Source organism: Mus musculus, chromosome 2, assembly GCF_000001635.26.
Source record: "Mus musculus strain C57BL/6J chromosome 2, GRCm38.p6 C57BL/6J".
In the NCBI taxonomy this organism is placed as follows: Eukaryota; Metazoa; Chordata; class Mammalia; order Rodentia; family Muridae; genus Mus; species Mus musculus.
The window spans coordinates 103,446,845-103,467,025 of record NC_000068.7 but is presented as its reverse complement, the minus strand read 5'-3'; the positions used below and the strand labels follow the sequence as shown (position 1 = coordinate 103,467,025).

Sequence of the window (20,181 nt, the reverse complement as noted above, 5' to 3'; positions counted from 1 at the left end):
CGTACATGTGCACGCACTGTATAACTCGGTATGAGCTTTTATGAGGAATTACTAGAACTTTCACTTGAATGTTAATTGAGGTGCTTAATTCCTGTGAGGTCACTTGGATGAGACATCCTTAGGTGGTCATTCTCTAGTTACACCAGTTATAAAACATGTCCATGGTAAAGTAGCTAATATTTCAAGGTGTGAACACTTGATTTCGGACAAAAGATATAATAGTAATGACTCCATATTTTTGAAGAAAATAAAATGACTAGCTCAGCCTATAAGGATATAATAAATGATTATAGCCATCGACACCATAACCTATCCGTTTCTATTCCAAGGTGGTGCTTGCATATTTTCTATCTATGAAAGCAACACTATGGATGCTCTTTATTAACCCAACTCTGTGATTAATAGCAGTGGAATAGTTTAATCACGTGATCTCAAAAAGCATTCAGTACCCTTTAAGCCACTTTCTAGGGTGCTGTGCCAAGAGGTCAAAGAGGGACAATTCTGCTTTGGACTAGGAATCAGTAGGAAAAAATCAGCTTAATAATTGCCATGCACATCAATCTTCTGTGTGTTTAGACTCTGACCACGAAGCAGGGGTTATAGATCAGACCTTAGATCAGACCACAGAGATTGAAGGTTGCTTCTTATGTAAGTTCTGATTCCTGGCAAGTATCAGACTCCTTGGAGAGCAAGCTGAGGTTCTCTGTGTGTCTCGGGGTTACCTTTGTTGTGGCACTGGGGACATCTGACACTTCTTTTGAAAGTCAGCTTTCATTACCCTAGTTGAGTAGGGCCCTGCTAGGTGTGTTTCTGCGGAACACTGGACAGCCATGGTGTAAGGCAGAGAGTACTGTGACGGATGTGAGACCGGGCCAGTGACAAAGTTCTAGGAACGAGATGGCGTTTGAAGGCTGATCTTCAGTAAGTGACACAGACAGTAGAGGGTACGAGGACAGGCACAGAGGTGTGCTGCGTTGGGAATATTTAAACTGTAGTAAGTCCTCTGTCCTGAATGAGAGGAATCGAGCTCACCAAGACCGTGTTAGCGGAGCCTTTAAGTGTTGGACGTTGTGCAAGTGCCCATTCTGGGAAGACAGAAGGATTTTTCAGCTTTAAGAAGCACGGCTTGGGAACTGTCGGGTAGAGCAATTCTCAGTGATGATAGAGGAAGGGGCTGCAGTTAGGGACAGAGAGGGAACTGGAGTAGTGTATAGCTAAAAGCAGACATGTTAGCTGCTTGGTTGGCACTGGGAAATAGAGGAAGTCCAGCTGTATAGCCTGCACTGGATTGAAAAAATAAAAGATGACCCACAGTCTTCCTGAGAGTCCATTTCACCCGTGTTCTTTGGGACCACAGCCACACCCGGGGTCAGATAGCCAGCCGGTCAGTCACACAGTAACGCACACACTGAGGACTGGAACGGAGTACCTGGCCCAGGGTGAAGCAGCCACAGGAAAGGTGTGAAGTTCTGTGCGACGAAAGGAAACAACCGTAAGCCAGGCGCAGTGCTGTTATCCAGCCACATATTCTAATTCTGTGGTGCATGTGAGGAGCCTTGCAGCTGCGGAAGGACTGTTGGTTCCGTTAGCTGTTTGGTGACCCGAGGTCAAAGGTGGTTTGAGTGGGTAGGGACTGTAGTCTGAGGGGTCCTTAGGAAGATTATTTATGGAATACTAAGGCAGAGAGCTAGGTAAAAAGACTAATTATTCCTGAGGTGAATGAGCTCTGAAGCCGGGCAGTGGCCTTTCCTGTGTTGATGGGTAGTGTCTTTGGTTGCTTGAGTGGGGAAGGACTGTTTGGTCAGGTAGAGCAGTGGTGTAAGGGACAAAGCCTTGTGCAAGTCACTGTCAGTGTGAGCGCTCACTGCGCCCATCTCTCGGCCTGACTGTGTCACCTCCACTCACTGACAACAGGGTTAGGGATGCCTACTTACTATAAGGTAAGCAAACCAGAGTGGTGTGCTAGAGCAGTGGTTCTCAAACTGTGGGTCATTGACCCCTGTGGGGATCCAATGGCCCTTTAACAGGGGTCACCTAAGACCATTGGATAGCACAAGTACTTACACTATGATTCATAACAGTAGCAAAAATTATACTTATAAAGTAGCAATAAGAATAATTTTATGGTTGGCAGTCACCACCACATGAGGAACTGTATTAAAGGGACGCAGCATTAGGAAGGCTAGGAACCACTATGCTAGCGGCTCCATCCAGGAGCTACCCATGACTCTGTTATCGCCTGTCGATGGTGCTGGGCAGATGGTGTTGGGCACAGTTTCTGGAGCTAGTGGAGGCAGCCAGCTCAGGTTGAGTCACACTTGCATGACCAGACATCTAAACATTACCTAGATGATTTGGAATGATGGTGGGGGAAAGACTGAGTTAGCAGCAGTGTTGGCAGAGTCAGTGGGACTGCGTTAAGCACTTAAGCATGGCAGTGTGAGCGATTTGTTACAAGATAACTACTGTATGTAGTATTTACCGTCTCTACCTCCGTGCTTAGTTTTCACTTTTTAATGTTCATTTTTAAAATATAGTTCAATTTTAAAATTTTAAATCAATTTGAAGTTAGCATACACATTAGTGAGTTTTCATTACATGTATTGCTATTATATTTTATATACCCTTCCCCCTCTGCCCTCCCTCATTCCCCCCACCTCTGCCCTCCATCTTCCCCCCTCTGCCCTCCCTCATCCCCCCCCCCGCCCTCCATCTTCCCTTCCTTCTCCATGGTGCTCCCCCCAAATCCCTTCAGCTTCTACGTCACATTTATTCTATTACCCCTCTAGTCTCCCTTAAGATCTCTTTTTCCCCTCTCACAGTCTCCTTTCCATTTTTTTAAGCCTTGGTTTTTTTGTTGTTTTGACATCTCTAATTAGGAATAAGAATGCTGTGTAGGAGTCAGGGCGCTAACGAAGGCAGTGGAAGAAGAATTGCTCAGAGTAATAGTGAGAAGAGCTCAGCGATTGGACAGCGAGGCCAGGGCAGAGCAAATCTGAGTGTTTTTTTTACTAAAAGGAATGTCACGATGGTTGTCATCCTGCCTTGGGAATAATTTGCATCCTGGTTAGCCTCGGAGTCATTACCTGTGGCTGTGGAGGGCCAGTGGTTCCAACCACACCTTTCTCTCCGTGCTTGTTAGTAAATCTCAGAATACAGTGTCTAATTCCCCATACTGTGTGGGAGGCGCTGCTTCTTTGAACAATTTCCATACAGCTGCCTTTGGAGAATGGCGCTGTTTTAAGAGCAAGGGCTCAATTCTTCCCTTGGAGTAGAGGGCTGGGGAGATGGAGAAATACTTCAGGATTCTGTTGAGGTGAAATGTGAAATACCATGCCAAGGTAATGCTGCGTCCTGGGGGGTGGGTAGGCATCGTTGTCTAGGACAGACGTGAGGTGAGTGTTGGCCGCATGGCAGGGGTGGTTAGGGACGACGACTTTAGGGAGAATGCACTTTCTAAGTAGGAAGAGGCTTGACTCTGCCAAGCAAAGCTAGGCAGGGTTATGCAGTACTCATGGACTTTAAATTTTAGAATGATGCTTATAGCTTCATTCCTGTTTCGTAACTGAGTATCCTAATGTCTGTTATGTATTACTGTAGGGCCGCCTTTTTGCCTACCCGGACACTCACCGCCACCGCCTGGGACCCAACTATCTGCAGATACCTGTGAACTGTCCCTACCGCGCTCGAGTGGCCAACTACCAGCGTGATGGCCCCATGTGCATGCATGACAACCAGGGTAGGCCTGGATATATTTGAGTCCTTCCCTGTAAAGGCAGAGAGCATGAGGACTGGGTGGGCCAGGATGCTAGGCCAGTGGTTCTCAAACCGTGAGACCTCCTGTGCTGTGACATGCTCTATAGGCGCTGCCAGCCACCCAGATCTCTTCTGTTATGAAGTTTTGAGCTGCCCGTGGTCTCTCCTGGTTTCTATCCATTTTATACACATCCCAGAGAGTTCCCTCCTCCAGTTGCCCTTGGTATCTGTCTGAAGCGAAAGGCTAGGTGGAAGCTCTACTACCACAATGGCTGCTGTGGAGTGTGTCCAACCTAAGCTACAGAATGCACAGTTCCTCAGGTCACTCTTACCCTTCTGAGACCTTGGAAACGCAGAGGCACAAAGTCCACGCCTCTGCCTGTAGTTCTGGTGAAACTGGGGCACCAACTCTGACTGGAATTTGGAAGGGGGCGGGGAGGGGAGAGAGAGAGAGAGAGAGAGAGAGAGAGAGAGAGAGAGAGAGAATGAATTTCAAGGGCTGTGCTCTTCTTCCATGTCTGTTGCCCAAGTTGACTTTACCTAAGTAAGCTACCGAGATGACATTCTCCTGCATTTGAGTGCTTTGAGGGTTCATTTGTCAAGTGCGTGGCTTTCCCATCTTAATTACCTTCTTGATGCCAATGCACCGAAAGCCTCAGGTCTTAGTTCTGGATAGCCAAGCAGAGTGCTTGGTTGATGTGTCTTCTTTTAATATTCGAGTTTAATGAATATCTTGGTTTTTTAATTTCATGCTGGGAGCCTGTGCTTAAGTTAATAGCTGCAGAAGTCGGTCTCTGAAGAAGTTTGACCAGTGAAGTCTATTTGAAACAGTAGCTATCTGTACAAAAATCAAACATATCGTATACTAGAGGGTACACCTCCAATAACAAAGAATATGTGTACTCTAAAGGCAACTTGGGATATAGAGGACAAACACCCATGTAATAGTTCTAACACCCAGAGGCCAGGCCAATCGCATCTTTCAGTATTTCTTGCAGTGCTCCTTCAGGCGCCATTTTTACACATTTAGTTGCTTTGCACATGCTTTTTGTGCTCTGCTGTCCTGTCCTTAACTCCCAGGCCTCCCTGGCGTTTACTGACTGCGCATGCTTTCTGCCAAACTCCACTGAGTAGGTCTAGTATTTCTGCTCCCTTAAGACTCTGGAGGCATGGGCCTGAGTCGTCGTAGTTGACACTTCCTGTGTCTAAATCTTGCCTTTCCGGTCTTCGAGACTTTGATGTTTTTTTCCTTCTTTTGTGGCCTTTTTGTTATTGCAGCTGTGCCTGGCACCGACAGATGTCCCTGTTTCTCTTGAGCTTAGTTTATAGTTAATTAGTTCGTGTTTACATCCCGCTGGCACACTTGTGAGAAAGTTGCTCTGGGGTTGACGCTGAAGTCCTCTGCTTGATTTTAGAGCACGTTTGTGCTGTGCTCTGGAAATTCTCATGAAAGAGCTTAATTGTTTCCAGTTGCCAGAGCCTCCAAGACAACTCCCACTCTTGGGTAAAGGTCAGGATGTATTTGAAAATAGAATTAAAAACCTCTCAAAGGGTGAATTCCTAGTGAAGAAATATTGTGGTGGTTAGCTGTTGAAGTCTTTCCTTGCCGTAGCGACACAGCTACCCCAAGGCTACGTTCTGAAATGAGTAACCGATCGCCATAATGGTATATGGCCTTTTTTTTTTCTGCCCTGCATGCACCCTTGGTGCCTTGGTCACTGTGTTAGGTGGCATCTCCTAATTATCCATAGTGGAAAATCTGTCCTGTCGGAGAGCCACGAAGCATTCCAGTCACAGGCTGCTTCCTGTGAGCCACTCCTTAGCCTAGGCAGCGTTCTGTACGGGCAGTGTGAGCTCCCATAGTCAAGTTTCTGCTGATACCAGCCAAAGCGGCAGCGTGCCATGTGGAAAGTAAATATACCACAACAAGGGGCCAGTGAGGTAGCTCAGAGGGCTCAGGGAACCTGCTGCAAGCTCAAAGATCTGAGTTCACTCTCAGGGACCCACATGGTGGATGGAGGGAGAGAGTTGACTCTCACAAGCAGCTCTTTGACGTCCGTACGGGTTTTGTGGTATAAGTAAACCTGCACATGCACAGTAAATAAAAGTTAATAAAAAAATGCCAAGCTGAGAAAAAGAAAAGCTTTATTTTTTTAATCTCAGAATCATGAAGGATGTATAATTATATCTGCCAGTATTTTGTCCAAAAAAATTAAGATAAATGAAAGCTAGCATATTACAAATACAGATTTATTTTTTAACTTTTCCAAGTGGGGAAAGTAAAAATAGAATTGAGGGGAACATTAGAATAAGCTAAGGAGAGATGTTCCAAAGCCTTAAAGGCATGCGAGGAAGAGTTTTGTCGAGTTTCCTCATTGAAACAGACAGAAGTGCAGGCTTCTAGCCCTGCCCCACCAACAATGCACCAGCTATGAACATCTCAGAGCTTCAGATTTGGCCAGGGAATGAGGGGATAGAACTAGGTTGCTCTGTACAGTTGAGTCAACGATTAGATGGAGCCTACATCCAAATGAGACGATCAGATCCCCCGGTGTCTCTGGGCCTGATCTCAGAGACAACTACGTCACATCTTTGAAGAAACTTCCTGGTGCAGGTAAGCACCAGGCGGTGTTATAGACAAGGACCTCTGAAGTGTTGACTGGCATTTGAGATCTCTTTACTCAGGCAGCCCACACGTGCCTGTGGGCAGGGCAGTGTCCCCGAGCCTGTAGTTAGACCTGAGGAGAGAGAATCATTTCCCAGCATGTGATGTGTTTACATCGGTGCCTGATGTATGTGTGTTTGATTACTGCTGTGGGCCTCTCCTTCCCAGATTGATGACTCACTAAGGATGACTAAGATGACATCTCTAAGGATGTCTCTGCTTCTTTTCAAAGGTGGTGCCCCCAACTATTACCCCAACAGCTTCAGCGCACCAGAGCAGCAGCGCTCAGCCCTGGAGCACAGCGTCCAGTGCGCTGTAGATGTGAAACGCTTCAACAGTGCTAATGAAGACAATGTCACTCAGGTAATGGCTTTCTGGGCTCCTCCTGGGAGCTTGGCTGTTTTTCTTGTCAGACCTCATTAACGAGTGCCATTAGTCTCATTATATAGCTCTGCTGGCCTATATAGACCAGGCTGGCCTTGACTCCTATGTGCCCTCCTTGCTTCTCTCTCTCAAGTTCTGGGACTAAAGGCGCATGCCATCACATCGGACTTACTGGCCACTTCTTAAGGTGTCTGTCTTACTTAGGGTTTTACTGCTGTGAACAGACACCATGACCAAGGCAAGTCTTACATATGACAACATTTAATTGGGGCTGGCTTACAGGTTCAGAGGTTCAGTCCATTATCACCAAGGCAGGAGCTGACAGCGTCCAGGCAGGCATGGTGCAGGCTGAGCTGAGAATTCTATATCTTCATCTGAAGGCTGCTAGCAGAATACTGGCTTCCCAGCAGCTAGGATGAGTCTTAAAGCCCACACCCACAGTGACACACCCACTCCAAGAAGGCCACACCTTCTAATAGTGCCACTCCCTGGGCCGAGCATACACAAACCATCACAGTGTCTAATGCACCTTGAATTGAATCCAAAGAAGACTTAGCTCTAACAAATCAGTCTCTATTGGCTAGAGCCAAAGAGCTGTCTGGCTACTCTGTCCATTTCACATATCAGGACTCGTTCTCAGCCCCCACCCCCAGCCTTTATTGAAATGATTGGGCGATGCTGGGGACAGTGATCTCCTGGGAATTTAAGAAATGAGCAAGTCTATTGGCAGAGGAACTCAGTTTCCAGGGACTAGACCTGGCGATCCGAGACGGCCACTGACGACCAGGAAAATGGTACTTTGCTAGCCTTACACAGACAGGGCCTTGGGTTTGAATCCTAATCCTGGAAAACTCACAACAAAACTGGCATCGAGAGTGTGTGGGTTCCTCTCAGGGCTCCTGGGCACCCGGCTCTGCTGTTCTCAGGGAGTGGGGGGGGGGTTCACTTCCGCTTTCCACTGCTGGCTGCTTGTTCCCACTGCACTGCCTCCTCACCCCCCTTTTTTTCTCCTCTGCCTCTCAACTTCTGCTGTTTGGCCACGCCCACACCTGGCCTACTCTCTTTTCTGCTGTTTTTTTTCCTTAGCTTTTCTCTTTTTGAGCACCCTTCACTCTAGTCCCGTCATAGTTGAGAGAATCCGATAGTCTTCTTACCCCAGACTGTATCATTGGTCTCGGATCACCCTACTGCTAGCTGCCCTGGCTCAGGTGCTTACCCTGTTTCCAGTTATGAATGGCTGCCCCAAGGGCTTTTCCCGTGGATGCTCTGGGAGCCCGGGTGTGGGCTGGGATTCGCTCAGTGTAACTTCCACCACACCCAGCCAAAGAATGAGAAGGTAGTTGCTCTGGAGTCCCTTGTGGGAGCTTTCTGTAAATTGATATTTAAATTCAGTTAGAACCTATTTTTATTTTCTCAGTTTAAAAATGTAGATTCCAAGTGAAATATTTATAAATACATAGCTGGATTCACTGTGAAGATGTTTTTGTTTGAAAGGGGGGGGCTAGTTCTATTTTATTGTGGGATATATAGCACATTTAGGTAAGCCTTTTATAGTAGGTTATTTTTAGAGATATGGGTGAATTCGATGTACTGCAGGATAGCCTTGGCAGTCAAGGGTTTGCTTGTATGAGGTCAAGATCGATACAAAGCAAACCCACACAACTCCTTTAGAAACGAGACTGCCATTTGTACGTTAAGGTTTGCTATGTGAGCTTTGTGTTATGCTATGTTTTCTTATTTTAGTGAGAAGTTTTCTTATCATTATGTAGGACTCGAATTTTTAACCAGCCATGATCCTGGTATTATGGGTTCAAAGTGAAGTGGAACAATAATAAAAGTCCTGTGACCAGTACCCAGAAAACTTCATGGTTTTTCCCTTAAAAATGATTCCCTTGGCCTTGTGGCTCAGAGGACTTGCTCATATCAGATCTCTCCTCTCATGAAGAACATCAGAAAGACAGATTAAAAGCTTCGAAGAGGGGCTGGAGAGACGGCCCTGTGGTTAGCAGCACTTGTTGCTCTTGCAGAGGACCAGGGCTCAATTCCCAGCACTCATATGTGGCTCACAACAATCCAAAACTTCCGTTTCATGGGATGTGACACCCTTGTCTGACCTCCCTGGGCACCGGGCAAACTTGTGGCGTATATTTCTAATACATGCAGACAAAACATCCATATACATAAAAGGAAATAAATCTTTTTCTTTTTTTAAAAAAGAAACGCCTTGGAGGACAAAGCAAGGGCTTAGTGACCAAGAGCTCAGAAAAGCTGCAGAAAAAAAATAAAGTTTTGTGTGTGTGCGGTAAGCTCTGTAGCTTGGTAACGAATCCCTGAAAGATTGGCAGTGAGCTCCCGTGAGAAGCTGGCTGCAGTGAACCACTAGGAATGCTTCCAGAAATTACTTTTTGGGCAGCGAGGTGGCTCAGTGGTTAAAGGCGCTTGCAGCCAAGCCTGGCAAACTGAGTTTGAGCTCTGGAACCCACATAGAAGAGAGAAGTGATACCCGCAAGTTGTCCTTTCACATCTACACATGGCACATGTGTGCACAGGCTTCTCCACATTCAGTAAATAAATAAATGTAAAGAAAAAAGTCATAGATGGCCTGCCTCCTCCCTCCCTCCAGCCCTCCCTCCCTCCAGCCCTGCCTACCTTCCTACCTCCATAGACAGACTGAATTAAATGTTTTGCAAAGGTACTGCAGCTCAGCTAAACACGTTATCTCTAGGTTCCAGTAATGAGATCGAGTCCCCGTAGCAAGTGGAGGTATTCGGGAAGTATGCGTCCTGTGGGGGTGTCCTCTAGTGAAGGTGTTATGCCTCCGAGAAGTTAAAGTTCAAGTCCTAGGTTTTGTGGGTTGCAGAAAGCTACAGCTGGTCTCAACGTAGTGCCGATGACCAGGAAAGAGTACTGCCCACTAGACGGAGCATGCTCCTTGGAAGCATGTGGGTGCTAAGTGGCAGCAACCAATCCTGAGAAAATTGGACACACACACACACACACACACACACACACACACACACACACCTGCACAGACACCCAGAGAAGAAAACCAGTTACAAGCTATTACCAACAAATGAATGCAAAAGAAATTAATTCATCACATATGACAGTTTTCATTATAATATTAATGTGATTTTTAATTGTGCATTTCTAATGTAGACTCTTGGAGTTTTATTCATGGAAAAATGGTTGATTTATTTATTTATTTATTTATTTATTTATTTATTTATTTATTTATTTATTGCTCTCTTGTTGCTGAACAGGTGCGGACATTCTACACAAAGGTGTTGAACGAGGAGGAGAGGAAACGCCTGTGTGAGAACATTGCCGGCCACCTGAAGGACGCTCAGCTTTTCATTCAGAAGAAAGCGGTGAGTCTGGCTTTGATGGCTAGAGGGTGACACCTGCTGGCTCATGGAGGTAGTGCAGCCGTGTGGGAGAACCCTGCAAGGAAAAGCAGTTTCTAGTTTACCTGAGCTAAGATGACTTTGTAGACAGTGCAGCAATTCTCAGTCAAAGTTCGATTACCTTGTCTCAGCGTTTTGTCTGGCGTGATACATACACTCATTGTTATCTGGTTTTCCAGTGTGTAGACATTCAGTTGAGTTTAGAGTGAATTCTTGTGTGTGCTGTGCAGTTCAGCTGTAGTCAGTTCTGTGTGTGACAGCAGCCGTGGCTCTGCTTTGTCTCCCGGAAGCTTTCAGAGGATGACAGGTATTGTTTCCGGTTTTGTGGTTTGAAGCCTGTATCCAGGTTCACCGTCATGAGTCTGCGACTCTTCTTCAGACAGAGTAGAAGCTTGCTTCTCCTAGAGCAAGAACGGAGCTATTCCCCGAAGCGGGCTGAGTCGAGGTGCTGCGGTGTGTCAGCTGACTGCTCATCGAGCTACCTGGAGCCCTCTCTCTGGCTTCTAGTTTTTTGGGTTGTCCCAGAACAACGTTCAATATAAACTGAGTAGCCTTTCTGGACCGTTTGTGCATGGTCTTAAATCGAGGCAGTGCCAAGTCTGCCCTTTCACACAGATTACTGGCTTGTTGGGTATCCACTGTGAGGTCAGCTGTTTATTGGCGGCTGGTACAAGTTGTTCAGGTGTATTTTCCCCGTAATATCCTATGAGGTCTGTCATATGTTTTCTCCCTCAATAAGAGGTTCTTGCCCTTGTGGTGGTGTTTGGTTGTCTTACAGTTCAGTCCAGTTGTGACAGGAGTCCCTGGAACTTGTTTCATAACCGCAGATTTAGGGGTCAAACCTGTAAGAACCCTTCCACTTTAGATTTCACGCAAGATCGCTGGCACATGAAAGTTCCGACTGCTGTCTCAGGGTTCACAGGAGCCTCTGCCAAGTTGGTTATTTGCTAGCATGGCTCACAGAACCCAGGGAAATGCCTTATGTAGTATTATCTGTTCATCATAAAGGGCATCTCAGTACTCACCAAATGGATGAGACGCCTGAGCTCGATATGGGGAGGAAGGGCTACCAGTTTTCATGCCTCTCAGCCGTACCAGCCTCCCGACACCTACCAAGAGGCTCCGGGAGCCCTGTCATACAAGGACTTTCATGGGGTTCTCCCTACATAGGCATGGCTGACCAGGTCATCAGTTATGAGGTGACTGGACACCATCCGTAGGCTCGGGGTGGGATTGGAAGTCCCACCTTCAAATCCTATGCTCGTTGTGTCTGGTACCAGCTCTGTCCTGCTGTTCACTGAGCCTCCCACGAACCATCTCAGTGGTACGCGGACGACAGTAAATTCCACAGGCTTCAGGATCCATGTGCCAGGAATGGAGGATAAAGACCAGATGTGTCTCTATGATCCACATAAGTATAATTGTCTTGCTCATTTACAGAGGGGGACATGGAAACTCAGATAGGTGAGGTGGCTTCTCTGAGGCAGCTCAGCCCATAGACTGGAGAATTTATACTGGACCCCCCAGGTCTTTCTCCAGAACCTGATATGACCTGTTGAAATGTCCTTCGTCCCCTGACCAGTAAGCACAAGATGCTGACAGTTCACATAGGGGTGAGGAGATGCTAATATGTAAGTTCCTTTTGACTCCAGGTCAAGAATTTCACTGACGTCCACCCTGACTATGGGGCCCGCATCCAGGCTCTTCTGGACAAGTACAACGCTGAGAAGCCTAAGGTGAGCCCTGAGTGGTGTGGCTGGGAGAGGAGCCTGGGCTGGGCTGGGTCAGACACAGCTTGGTTTCCAGTGCCATTATCGCCTCAGTTCAGCAGTTACTAGGCATTTTCTTTGACTTACTGGCACAACATATAACGCTTCATTTTAGCCCCTACGCAACACTGAATTCATTCACAGTGGATGGATTTCTGAGTTGTTTTAAGAGAAATCCCAGGTTCCTAACTCACTGGTCCTGTGTTCTCTTCCCATGATACAGAACGCAATTCACACCTACACGCAGGCCGGCTCTCACATGGCTGCGAAGGGAAAAGCTAACCTGTAACTCCGGTGCTCAGCCTCCGCTGAGGAGACCTCTCGTGAAGCCGAGCCTGAGGATCACCTGTAATCAACGCTGGATGGATTCTCCCACTCCGGAGCGCAGACTCACGCTGATGACTTTAAAACGATAATCCGGGCTTCTAGAGTGAATGATAACCATGCTTTTGATGCCGTTTCCTGAAGGGAAATGAAAGGTTAGGGCTTAGCAATCATTTAACAGAAACATGGATCTAATAGGACTTCTGTTTGGATTATTCATTTAAATGACTACATTTAAAATGATTACAAGAAAGGTGTTCTAGCCAGAAACATGACTTGATTAGACAAGATAAAAATCTTGGCGAGAATAGTGTATTCTCCTATTACCTCATGGTCTGGTATATATACAATACAACACACATACCACACACACACACACATGCAATACACACACTACACACACATACACACACTCACACACACTCATACACACACATGAAGAGATGATAAAGATGGCCCACTCAGAATTTTTTTTTTTATTTTTCTAAGGTCCTTATAAGCAAAACCATACTTGCATCATGTCTTCCAAAAGTAACTTTAGCACTGTTGAAACTTAATGTTTATTCCTGTGCTGTGCGGTGCTGTGCTGTGCTGTGCTGTGCAGCTAATCAGATTCTTGTTTTTTCCCACTTGGATTATGTTGATGTTAATACGCAGTGATTTCACATAGGATGATTTGTACTTGCTTACATTTTTACAATAAAATGATCTACATGGAAGGACCGTGTTTGGTTGCTTTCAGCTCTGTATAATGTGGAATGTGAAGTAGAGATTACCAGCTCTCTCTGCAGTAACAATAAAAGCGCCAGCGGCCAGAGCCTCCATGGTGTCTGTCTTTGGATGGCCTGCTGGCGCACTGAGACAGCAGTCAACGTCCTGACTTTGGAGGTTCTTATATCCTTTGCTCCTTAGCTTGCTTTTCAGGAGAATTAAACCCCCTTGGGACTGGAGCGAGTGCTTCAGACGTTAACTACCTGTGCTGTTCTTACAGAGGACCTGACTTTGGTACCCAGTGCCTGCGTTGTGAGCTCACAGCTGCCTGTACCTTCAGAGGACTCTGAGGTCCCTGGCTGATAGATACGAACTGTCTCTTTACCACCACTTACCCCTGTATCTGAGCAGACCTGAAACTGGTCTGTCTGTAGACACAGAAAGTGGGTCTACCCGTTTACACCCAACTCCTCTTGGAGAAGGTGCTTATAGTTCTCTGTATATTAAGTCTGTAAGATAAACTCTTAAAAAAAATGAATGCCGTGAGCCAGTAGAGATGGAGGTTATTTGCATATGGGTTATAATACGGCGTCGGGGAGTTAGGAGCTACGGTTCTGCCCTACTATAGTTTATTTTCTCACATAAGCTGGTAGTTAAGAGCCATGTGTCCCAGCGTTCCCAACCTGTGGGTCACAACCGTCGGGTAGTATGTATTTTTGATGGTCTTAGGAACAGAGACACCTCTCAGTAGCAAAATTACAGTTATAAAGTAACAACAGAAATACATTTATGGTTGGGAGTTCCTAAGACAATCAGAAATACGTGTTTTCTAACGGTTATGACCCACAGGGTGAGAACTGCCAGGCTAACGCTATGAAGTATCTTCAGTTTTTCCGTGGAAACGTCTGGTGACTTTCAAAGATAGAAGGTTCGCTTCCCTCATCAGGTTTTGTTTCCTGTCTCGTTCTGGAGTATTGAGGTTACACCCTAATTGCTGCACAGTTGAATCCTAAGGAGGATGTGGGGGTGAGACAGTATACATCAGTGCCTAGGCACATGGTCATGGCCACTGTATGGTCCAGGGGTTTCAAACAACAGTGGTGGTGTGCCAGCCCTGGGTTCAGTCAGCCCGATCCAGGCTGGTGTCAGCTGGGGACAGTTTGGCTGGTACAGCAATGTCACACATCTCTACTCTGCTGAGACCCAGAGTGGGGTGGTAGAGTCAAGAAAGCCATCTGGGTCGTGGGAGTGCTTTTCAAGCCTTCACATCATGCCCACTGGTAGTTCTCTGGCTGAGGCTGAGGCCATGGAATGAGGAGCATTTGCTGCGTGGAGGGGATGTGAGTTAGAGCTGAGCAGCACCCCCATTCTACACTGCACTGGAGGACACCCTCCCCCACCCTCGCCCCAGCTCTCCACCCCCGGGGCCTTCTCACAGTTTGTCCCCAACTCACACCCCACTTTCTCTTCTGATACAGTTTTTATTTTCTTTTGCTTTTTTTTTTTTATTAATTTTTGAGTATGGATGTACCTGTGTGCACACACGTACAAGCGTGCATACATGCATGTGTGTGTGGTGCACATGTCAAGATCAGAGGACAGTGTTTGGGAGTTGGTCCTCTTTCTGCCACAGGGGACCCAGCCATTGGCCTCCGTTCCCCAGGCTTGTGGCAAGAGCCTTTGCCCACAGAGCCACTGTACTGGTCTAGAAATAAGTTTTACCTGTGCGGCTGTTTCTTGGCTTCTCGGTTCCTGAAGTGATCACAGGGTAAGAGGGACAAAAGGGGAAAGGTCTCCCTTTGAGAGCTTTGAAAGGTGTGAAAGGACAACATGAGTGGATTTTAAAAGCTATACTTTGTATTTTAAACAAATGTAAATGTAATGTTAGCACTCTAACAGCTTGCTGTGGGTAGCTGTACTGCAGAGCCTTATGAGTGGAAGTATGCTTTCCTTGTTCTATTGATGAAGCAAACTTGGCATGGTTGGTGTTTTGACCTTTTCTTATTTCTCATTGGCATTGTTTATATAGGCTTGGATGATTTCCCGTTTTCTGTCCTTGGATGAAGTCTAACCTAGACTACATCTTTACACAGGACACCTGCTTCCACGAGTGTGGTGGGCTGAGAGCTGGAACCCCCAAATGCACATCCTGGAAACCGCCAGTGTGCCCTTATTTGGCAAAGAGTGTATATATATACTGTAGCTGACCTCAGACGATACAGTCAATTTGGGGCTTTGTTTCAGGCCTTAACATAGTACTTACCTCCAGAGCACAGGCTCCAAATTTAAAATGTCGGAAAAAACCCAACACCAAAACCAACATGGACAAACAAAACCAACTAGAACAAACATGAACAGTAGCTGACCGAGTCACATCTAAGAGGTGTGAAGAGGAGACCAAGTGCTTGTCCCAAGATGCAACTTCAGCTCAGTTTCAAGAAATTTATGCCAAAAAAGACTGAAAAATCTAAGGCTCAGATCTATTTGGTTTTATCTAGGGAAGTTGTTGTTGTTGTTTTTGTGTGTGTCTAATTTCTAAATAAGACAATTCCCACCAAGAAATAACATATAACCTTAAAAGAAGCAAAGTACAGCACAAACATCATGAACTTAAAACAAAAATGTATTTGTTGGGGTTGGAGAGATGGCTCAGCAGTTGAGAGCCCTGGCTGCTCTTGCAGAGGACCAGAGTTCCATTTGCCATACCCACAAGGCGGCTCACAAGCATCCATGACTAGCTCCAGGGAATCTGAAGCCTTCTGACCTCTATGGGCATCAGGCACGCACTTGGTCCATCTGCTTGTAGGCAAGACACTCATACACATTAAATAATATAAATCTAAAAAAAATGTTGTTGTTGGTCCTATGAGCCTTATTCAGTAGTAGAAATTTTTATAATACCTGAAGGTAGCAGTCAGGATTCTTACTTCTTAGATTTTGGAGGACTCTTTAAAGTCCCAGCTACTAGAAAATGAGCCATCAAAGGTTCCTAGGTTGCTGAATTGAACAAGACACAGACATTTGAACATGTTAAATATTTTTTATTCACATTGTTTATAAACTATATCCACCTGAAAAACACACGAATCCAAAAATAGATTATTTTACAGTAATTCACATTTCTTTTTAAAAACAAGTTACTTTTGAGGTTAAATTCTAAACCTGGAGGTCTTCAGCCTGCATTGCTATTCAGTGCCGGTCACTAGACAGTCCCAACTCTGGGGAAGTTAGGGTTCAGGGCACTCCACCATGTTGCAGGTCATTAACACCTTGCATGCCAACGGCATGCAACGGCAGACAAGGAAATGTCAGTGCAGACTTTAACCCATGAACGTTGATTGATGTAAATTCACTGTCTTTACTTTTGTGAAGAGAATATGTTGGAAAGTTTGAGTATTCATCAGAAAAGAGAAGAGATCGATGCTGTGTTCGGCTATCGTGGCTTGTTAGGACGTTCTCTGCTTGGTAAAGGTTTAATGTCTTAGCCTCAGAGAGAATCAATAAATTCCGACCTCAGAGAGAATCAATAAACTGAACACGCTGACGGTTTGAATCATAGGCACAGCAGTGATTTAGAAATTAATGCACATGTCTGTTGATCAGGTCACTGTAGACCTGATGATAGCCACCAGTGAGGTGAAGGGGGTAACAATCTAGGTAGCAATTCCCAAGGTGACTAACTACAAGGATGTTAAGTTCAGAAGGATTGGCCGTGGATCAAGTGACTGTGGCTAAGTGGTTGGAAATGGTGATCTGGTTAAGAGACTTATTAGTAACTTAGGCTACATCCAATTAGGTCCCAGTTTAGTGGCTTAGCCACTAAAATTTTTTTAATTAAAAATTCTTCTATGGAATATAACTGTGATAATTTCAAATCTAAAGCAAGGAAGTCTTACATCACCCTTTCCTAAAAACTAACCACAGGCAAGCTGCCTCAGTCGACCGCTCAGAACCCCTGGAACGGGAGGATCGTGTGTCTTAATGGTGCAACGGGTCCTCTTGTGAAACAGCACCCATAACACTGGCTCCCTTAGCTCCAAACACTTCATTAAGGAGACAGTGTCACACCAAGTTGCCACAAGACCATCCCTTCCTCCCCCTTGGGATGAAGACGATTGCTTAAGGGCTGATGGCATCGCCCCAATAGACAACAACTGAATTCAAATGTAAGCTGAGACATGCAGAAATTTTATCAGTGTGTTTGTAGGTTTTGAAGAGGAGGAGGGGGAGGAAGAAGAGGAGGGGGAGGAGGGGGAGGAGGGGGAGGAGGGAGACTTTCAAATGTCTAGTTTGATCTGATTGTTTCCAACAACAGAAATCCATCAAATGAGCCTGGTGTCCGGTGTCCATCAGAGTTTCTCTTCCTGCCACCCGTGCGCGTTCTTTCCAAATTTGTACACTAACCTCCGGTCAACCCGCTCCAGAATTCCCGTTTTATAGTAGTATCTGTGAAAGCAAGCAAAGGAGAGAAATCCAGAGAAGGTTTGCACCACAAGAAAAACAACAGCATATATAAACACTCCTGGCTCTCTCAGGTGATAGCCCGGGCTCTACTTACCCTGGTATTTTCACACCCGTTATCAGCTTACACTTAAACCCTTCCTTCCCAGACACTTCACAGGCTGAACCTCTCTCTCCACAGTCAGTTGAGCGTGCGTTTGTGTGCTGGTGTGCACCACAGCTTGGGTTTAGGGTGATCCCCCCCAGGGAATGCTGCCAAGGCCAAAAAAGGATGGTGGGTCACTTTACCACCCATAATCCCATCTGAAACTAAGAAGAGGTTTAGCTCGTGACCCTTTCATATGAAGCGGGGGAGGGGAAGCTTTGAACAGAGTGTGGGTTTCCCCGGCCCCGCTATTTTATATAACTTGTCTTTGCAGGTTCACTGCGTCCGTTGCTGCCCACTTACCTCAGGGCTCGGCTCAGCTTCTCGTACGTCATCCTGTCATTCTTCTTCCTTTGTCCCCACATCTTTGCCAGGGCTTCTGACTTAACCACTCGGAAAATGCCCTGCTCCCTGTCTTCCCATTCCAGGATGCCACAGTTCTCTTCAGGGGACAGCAGCAAGTCTCTGACAAATTCCCACAGGTGAGAACTTTGGAGGCCTTTGGGGGAAGGAGCAGAATAAAGTGAGCCCCCACTTGAACTGTCTTTTGGGGTTTTGTTTGTTTTTGTTTTTGTTTTAAGAGAGATTGTGTCTCCTAGTAATATCCAGTGGAAGCAATACCCATAAAATTTCACTGGCATGATTGCCTAGTTATGAACAAAGAAGACACCAATGAACAGGCCAAATGACATGGGAAAGCCCACGAGGCCGCAGTGCTACACAAGGAACTACAGGCAACTGAGGAGTGCTGGGAGTGGAAGAGGTGCCCCAGGGAAGAGGACACCAACTGGCTTCCAGTACCAGGTGGTCAGGCCTGAAGACATACATACGAGTAACATTATATGGACTGAACAGGTTATATTTAGGAATATATATATGTATGTATATATATATATGTGTGTGTATGTATATATACACATATATATATACACACATATGTAAATGCAATGACTATTAATGAAAAAAGAAACCATGGATTTGAAGAAGAATGGGGAGGTGTATGTGGGAAGGTTTGGAGGGAGGAGCAGGAAGGGAGAAATGATGTAATTGTAATCTTAAAAGAATAAAAAGAAATGAGAGGTGTTAAAGAAATGAAAGGTGTTAAAAGACAGTGGGGTGGGAGGGAAGGATGTATATGTATATACATGTATATACATATTTATCTATATGTATGTATATAGAGAGGTAACTAATTAACCTGTAAGAACTGTTGCTGGGCTGGACAACTCTCACTTGGAGCACTCTGCATGGAGCCTTACCAAGCTGGGACAAGTCTGTTTTCTGATAACTACTGGTAAAATCCCCGTGCAGAGACACCAGATTTACCCAATTCCCTGCAGCTCCTCATGAACTCAGTCCTTGCTGATGAGCAGGAGGGTTGTGTGAAGATGTCTATGCTGCAGTTCACTTATCACGGGGAGCTGGCATTTTCTTGTGCCTTTAGGGCATGGATAAGAATGATCTGGGCCATGACTCCCTAATTTCCTGGCTCTGGGAATGCCAGACTCTATTTAGTTGCTGTAGGTGTCAAAGGTGCAATAAGGTACCTGCTCTACTGCCAATGGTTAAGTGGCTAGATTCTGCCCCGGGCAGATCTCAGCGCTGGGAAAGGCTCCTGGACCGCTCAACTCCCCACATTCCCATCCCTTTATCCTCTTCCCCTGGGTACTTCAAGGAGAAGGCCGCAGAATGGCTCAGGAAACAAAGCCCTCCTTCAGTAATAGAATATAGAACATTTCTTTAATTCGTAAAATTCCAAGTCCAAGTGAAAGTCATGATTTTGGTCACATGTATGGAAACAAACACCAGCCTCTCCACTGCCTCCCTGGGGAGGGGACAGGCCCCCCTCAAACGATTAGCTTCAAAGGTGAACTGCCTTAGGGAAGGGGAATGGTGTCTGGACCCTTACTTGTTCGGCTGTGACAGTCTTGACTCTTGATGCCACTTGTTTTCAAGCAACTGGAATCAGCATCTGAAACAAAAGGACCCGTGGCAGGGGAGGAGCCTCAAGCTGCACCCCAAAGAACGGAACTTAACTGCAGTCACTGTGAGAGGAGGCTCGTTAGGGTGGTTAGGAGATGGAGGGATGGGATGGAAGTGCTCAGTCCTGGGGCCTGTGCGTACAGGGATACATGAGAGGGGACACAGGCACAGTCCCTGCTCATGGAGCCAGGTGAACCCCAGATGAAACAGACAAATCACCTGTCGCTTCAAATGTGATCAATACATGACGCTGTAAAAAGAATGAGGTAAGGGGTGTCTTCTTTCTGAGGGTAGAGCTCACAGGAGGAGAGAGTTACATTACGAACCAGTGGAAGGAGGAGGAAGAGGGGAAGGAGGAGAAGGAGAGGAGGGAGAGGAGGAGAGAGGGGGAGAGTGGAAAGGGAGAGAAGGAAGAAGGGAAGGAAGGAGAAAGGAGGGGAGGGGAGTAGGAAGAGGAGGGGGAAGAGGAAGGGGAGGAGGAGGGGGAGGAGGAGGGAGAGCAGGTTTTAGGTGGAGGGGGCAGTGTCTATCATAGAGTGCCTAGGAAGCTTGCATACCCTGTGGCTGGAGAGAGCG

General features: G+C 46.2%; 2 protein-coding genes across 4 annotated transcripts in view; one reads left to right on the top strand and one right to left on the bottom strand.

Annotated features, from left to right (window-relative positions):
- Positions 1-13,122, top strand: part of Cat (catalase) — a 31,250-nt gene extending 18,128 nt beyond the window's left edge. Inside the window, exons 9-13 of the mRNA NM_009804.2 lie at positions 3,601-3,739; positions 6,654-6,784; positions 10,069-10,176; positions 11,865-11,948; positions 12,205-13,122. Of these exons, the coding sequence (NP_033934.2) occupies positions 3,601-3,739; positions 6,654-6,784; positions 10,069-10,176; positions 11,865-11,948; positions 12,205-12,270 (528 nt within the window). The 3' untranslated portion in view covers positions 12,271-13,122. The remainder of the gene's footprint in view (positions 1-3,600; positions 3,740-6,653; positions 6,785-10,068; positions 10,177-11,864; positions 11,949-12,204) is intronic.
- A 2,914-nt stretch (positions 13,123-16,036) lies between these two features.
- Elf5 (E74-like factor 5) overlaps positions 16,037-20,181 on the bottom strand; it is a 38,892-nt gene continuing 34,747 nt past the window's right edge. For all 3 annotated transcript variants that reach the window (NM_001145813.1, NM_010125.3, XM_006498705.2), the window contains exons 5-7: positions 19,532-19,594; positions 17,926-18,121; positions 16,037-17,462 (exon numbers count right to left, since the gene is read on the bottom strand). In NM_001145813.1, the coding sequence (NP_001139285.1) occupies positions 17,366-17,462; positions 17,926-18,121; positions 19,532-19,594 (356 nt within the window). In that variant the 3' untranslated portion in view covers positions 16,037-17,365. The remainder of the gene's footprint in view (positions 17,463-17,925; positions 18,122-19,531; positions 19,595-20,181) is intronic.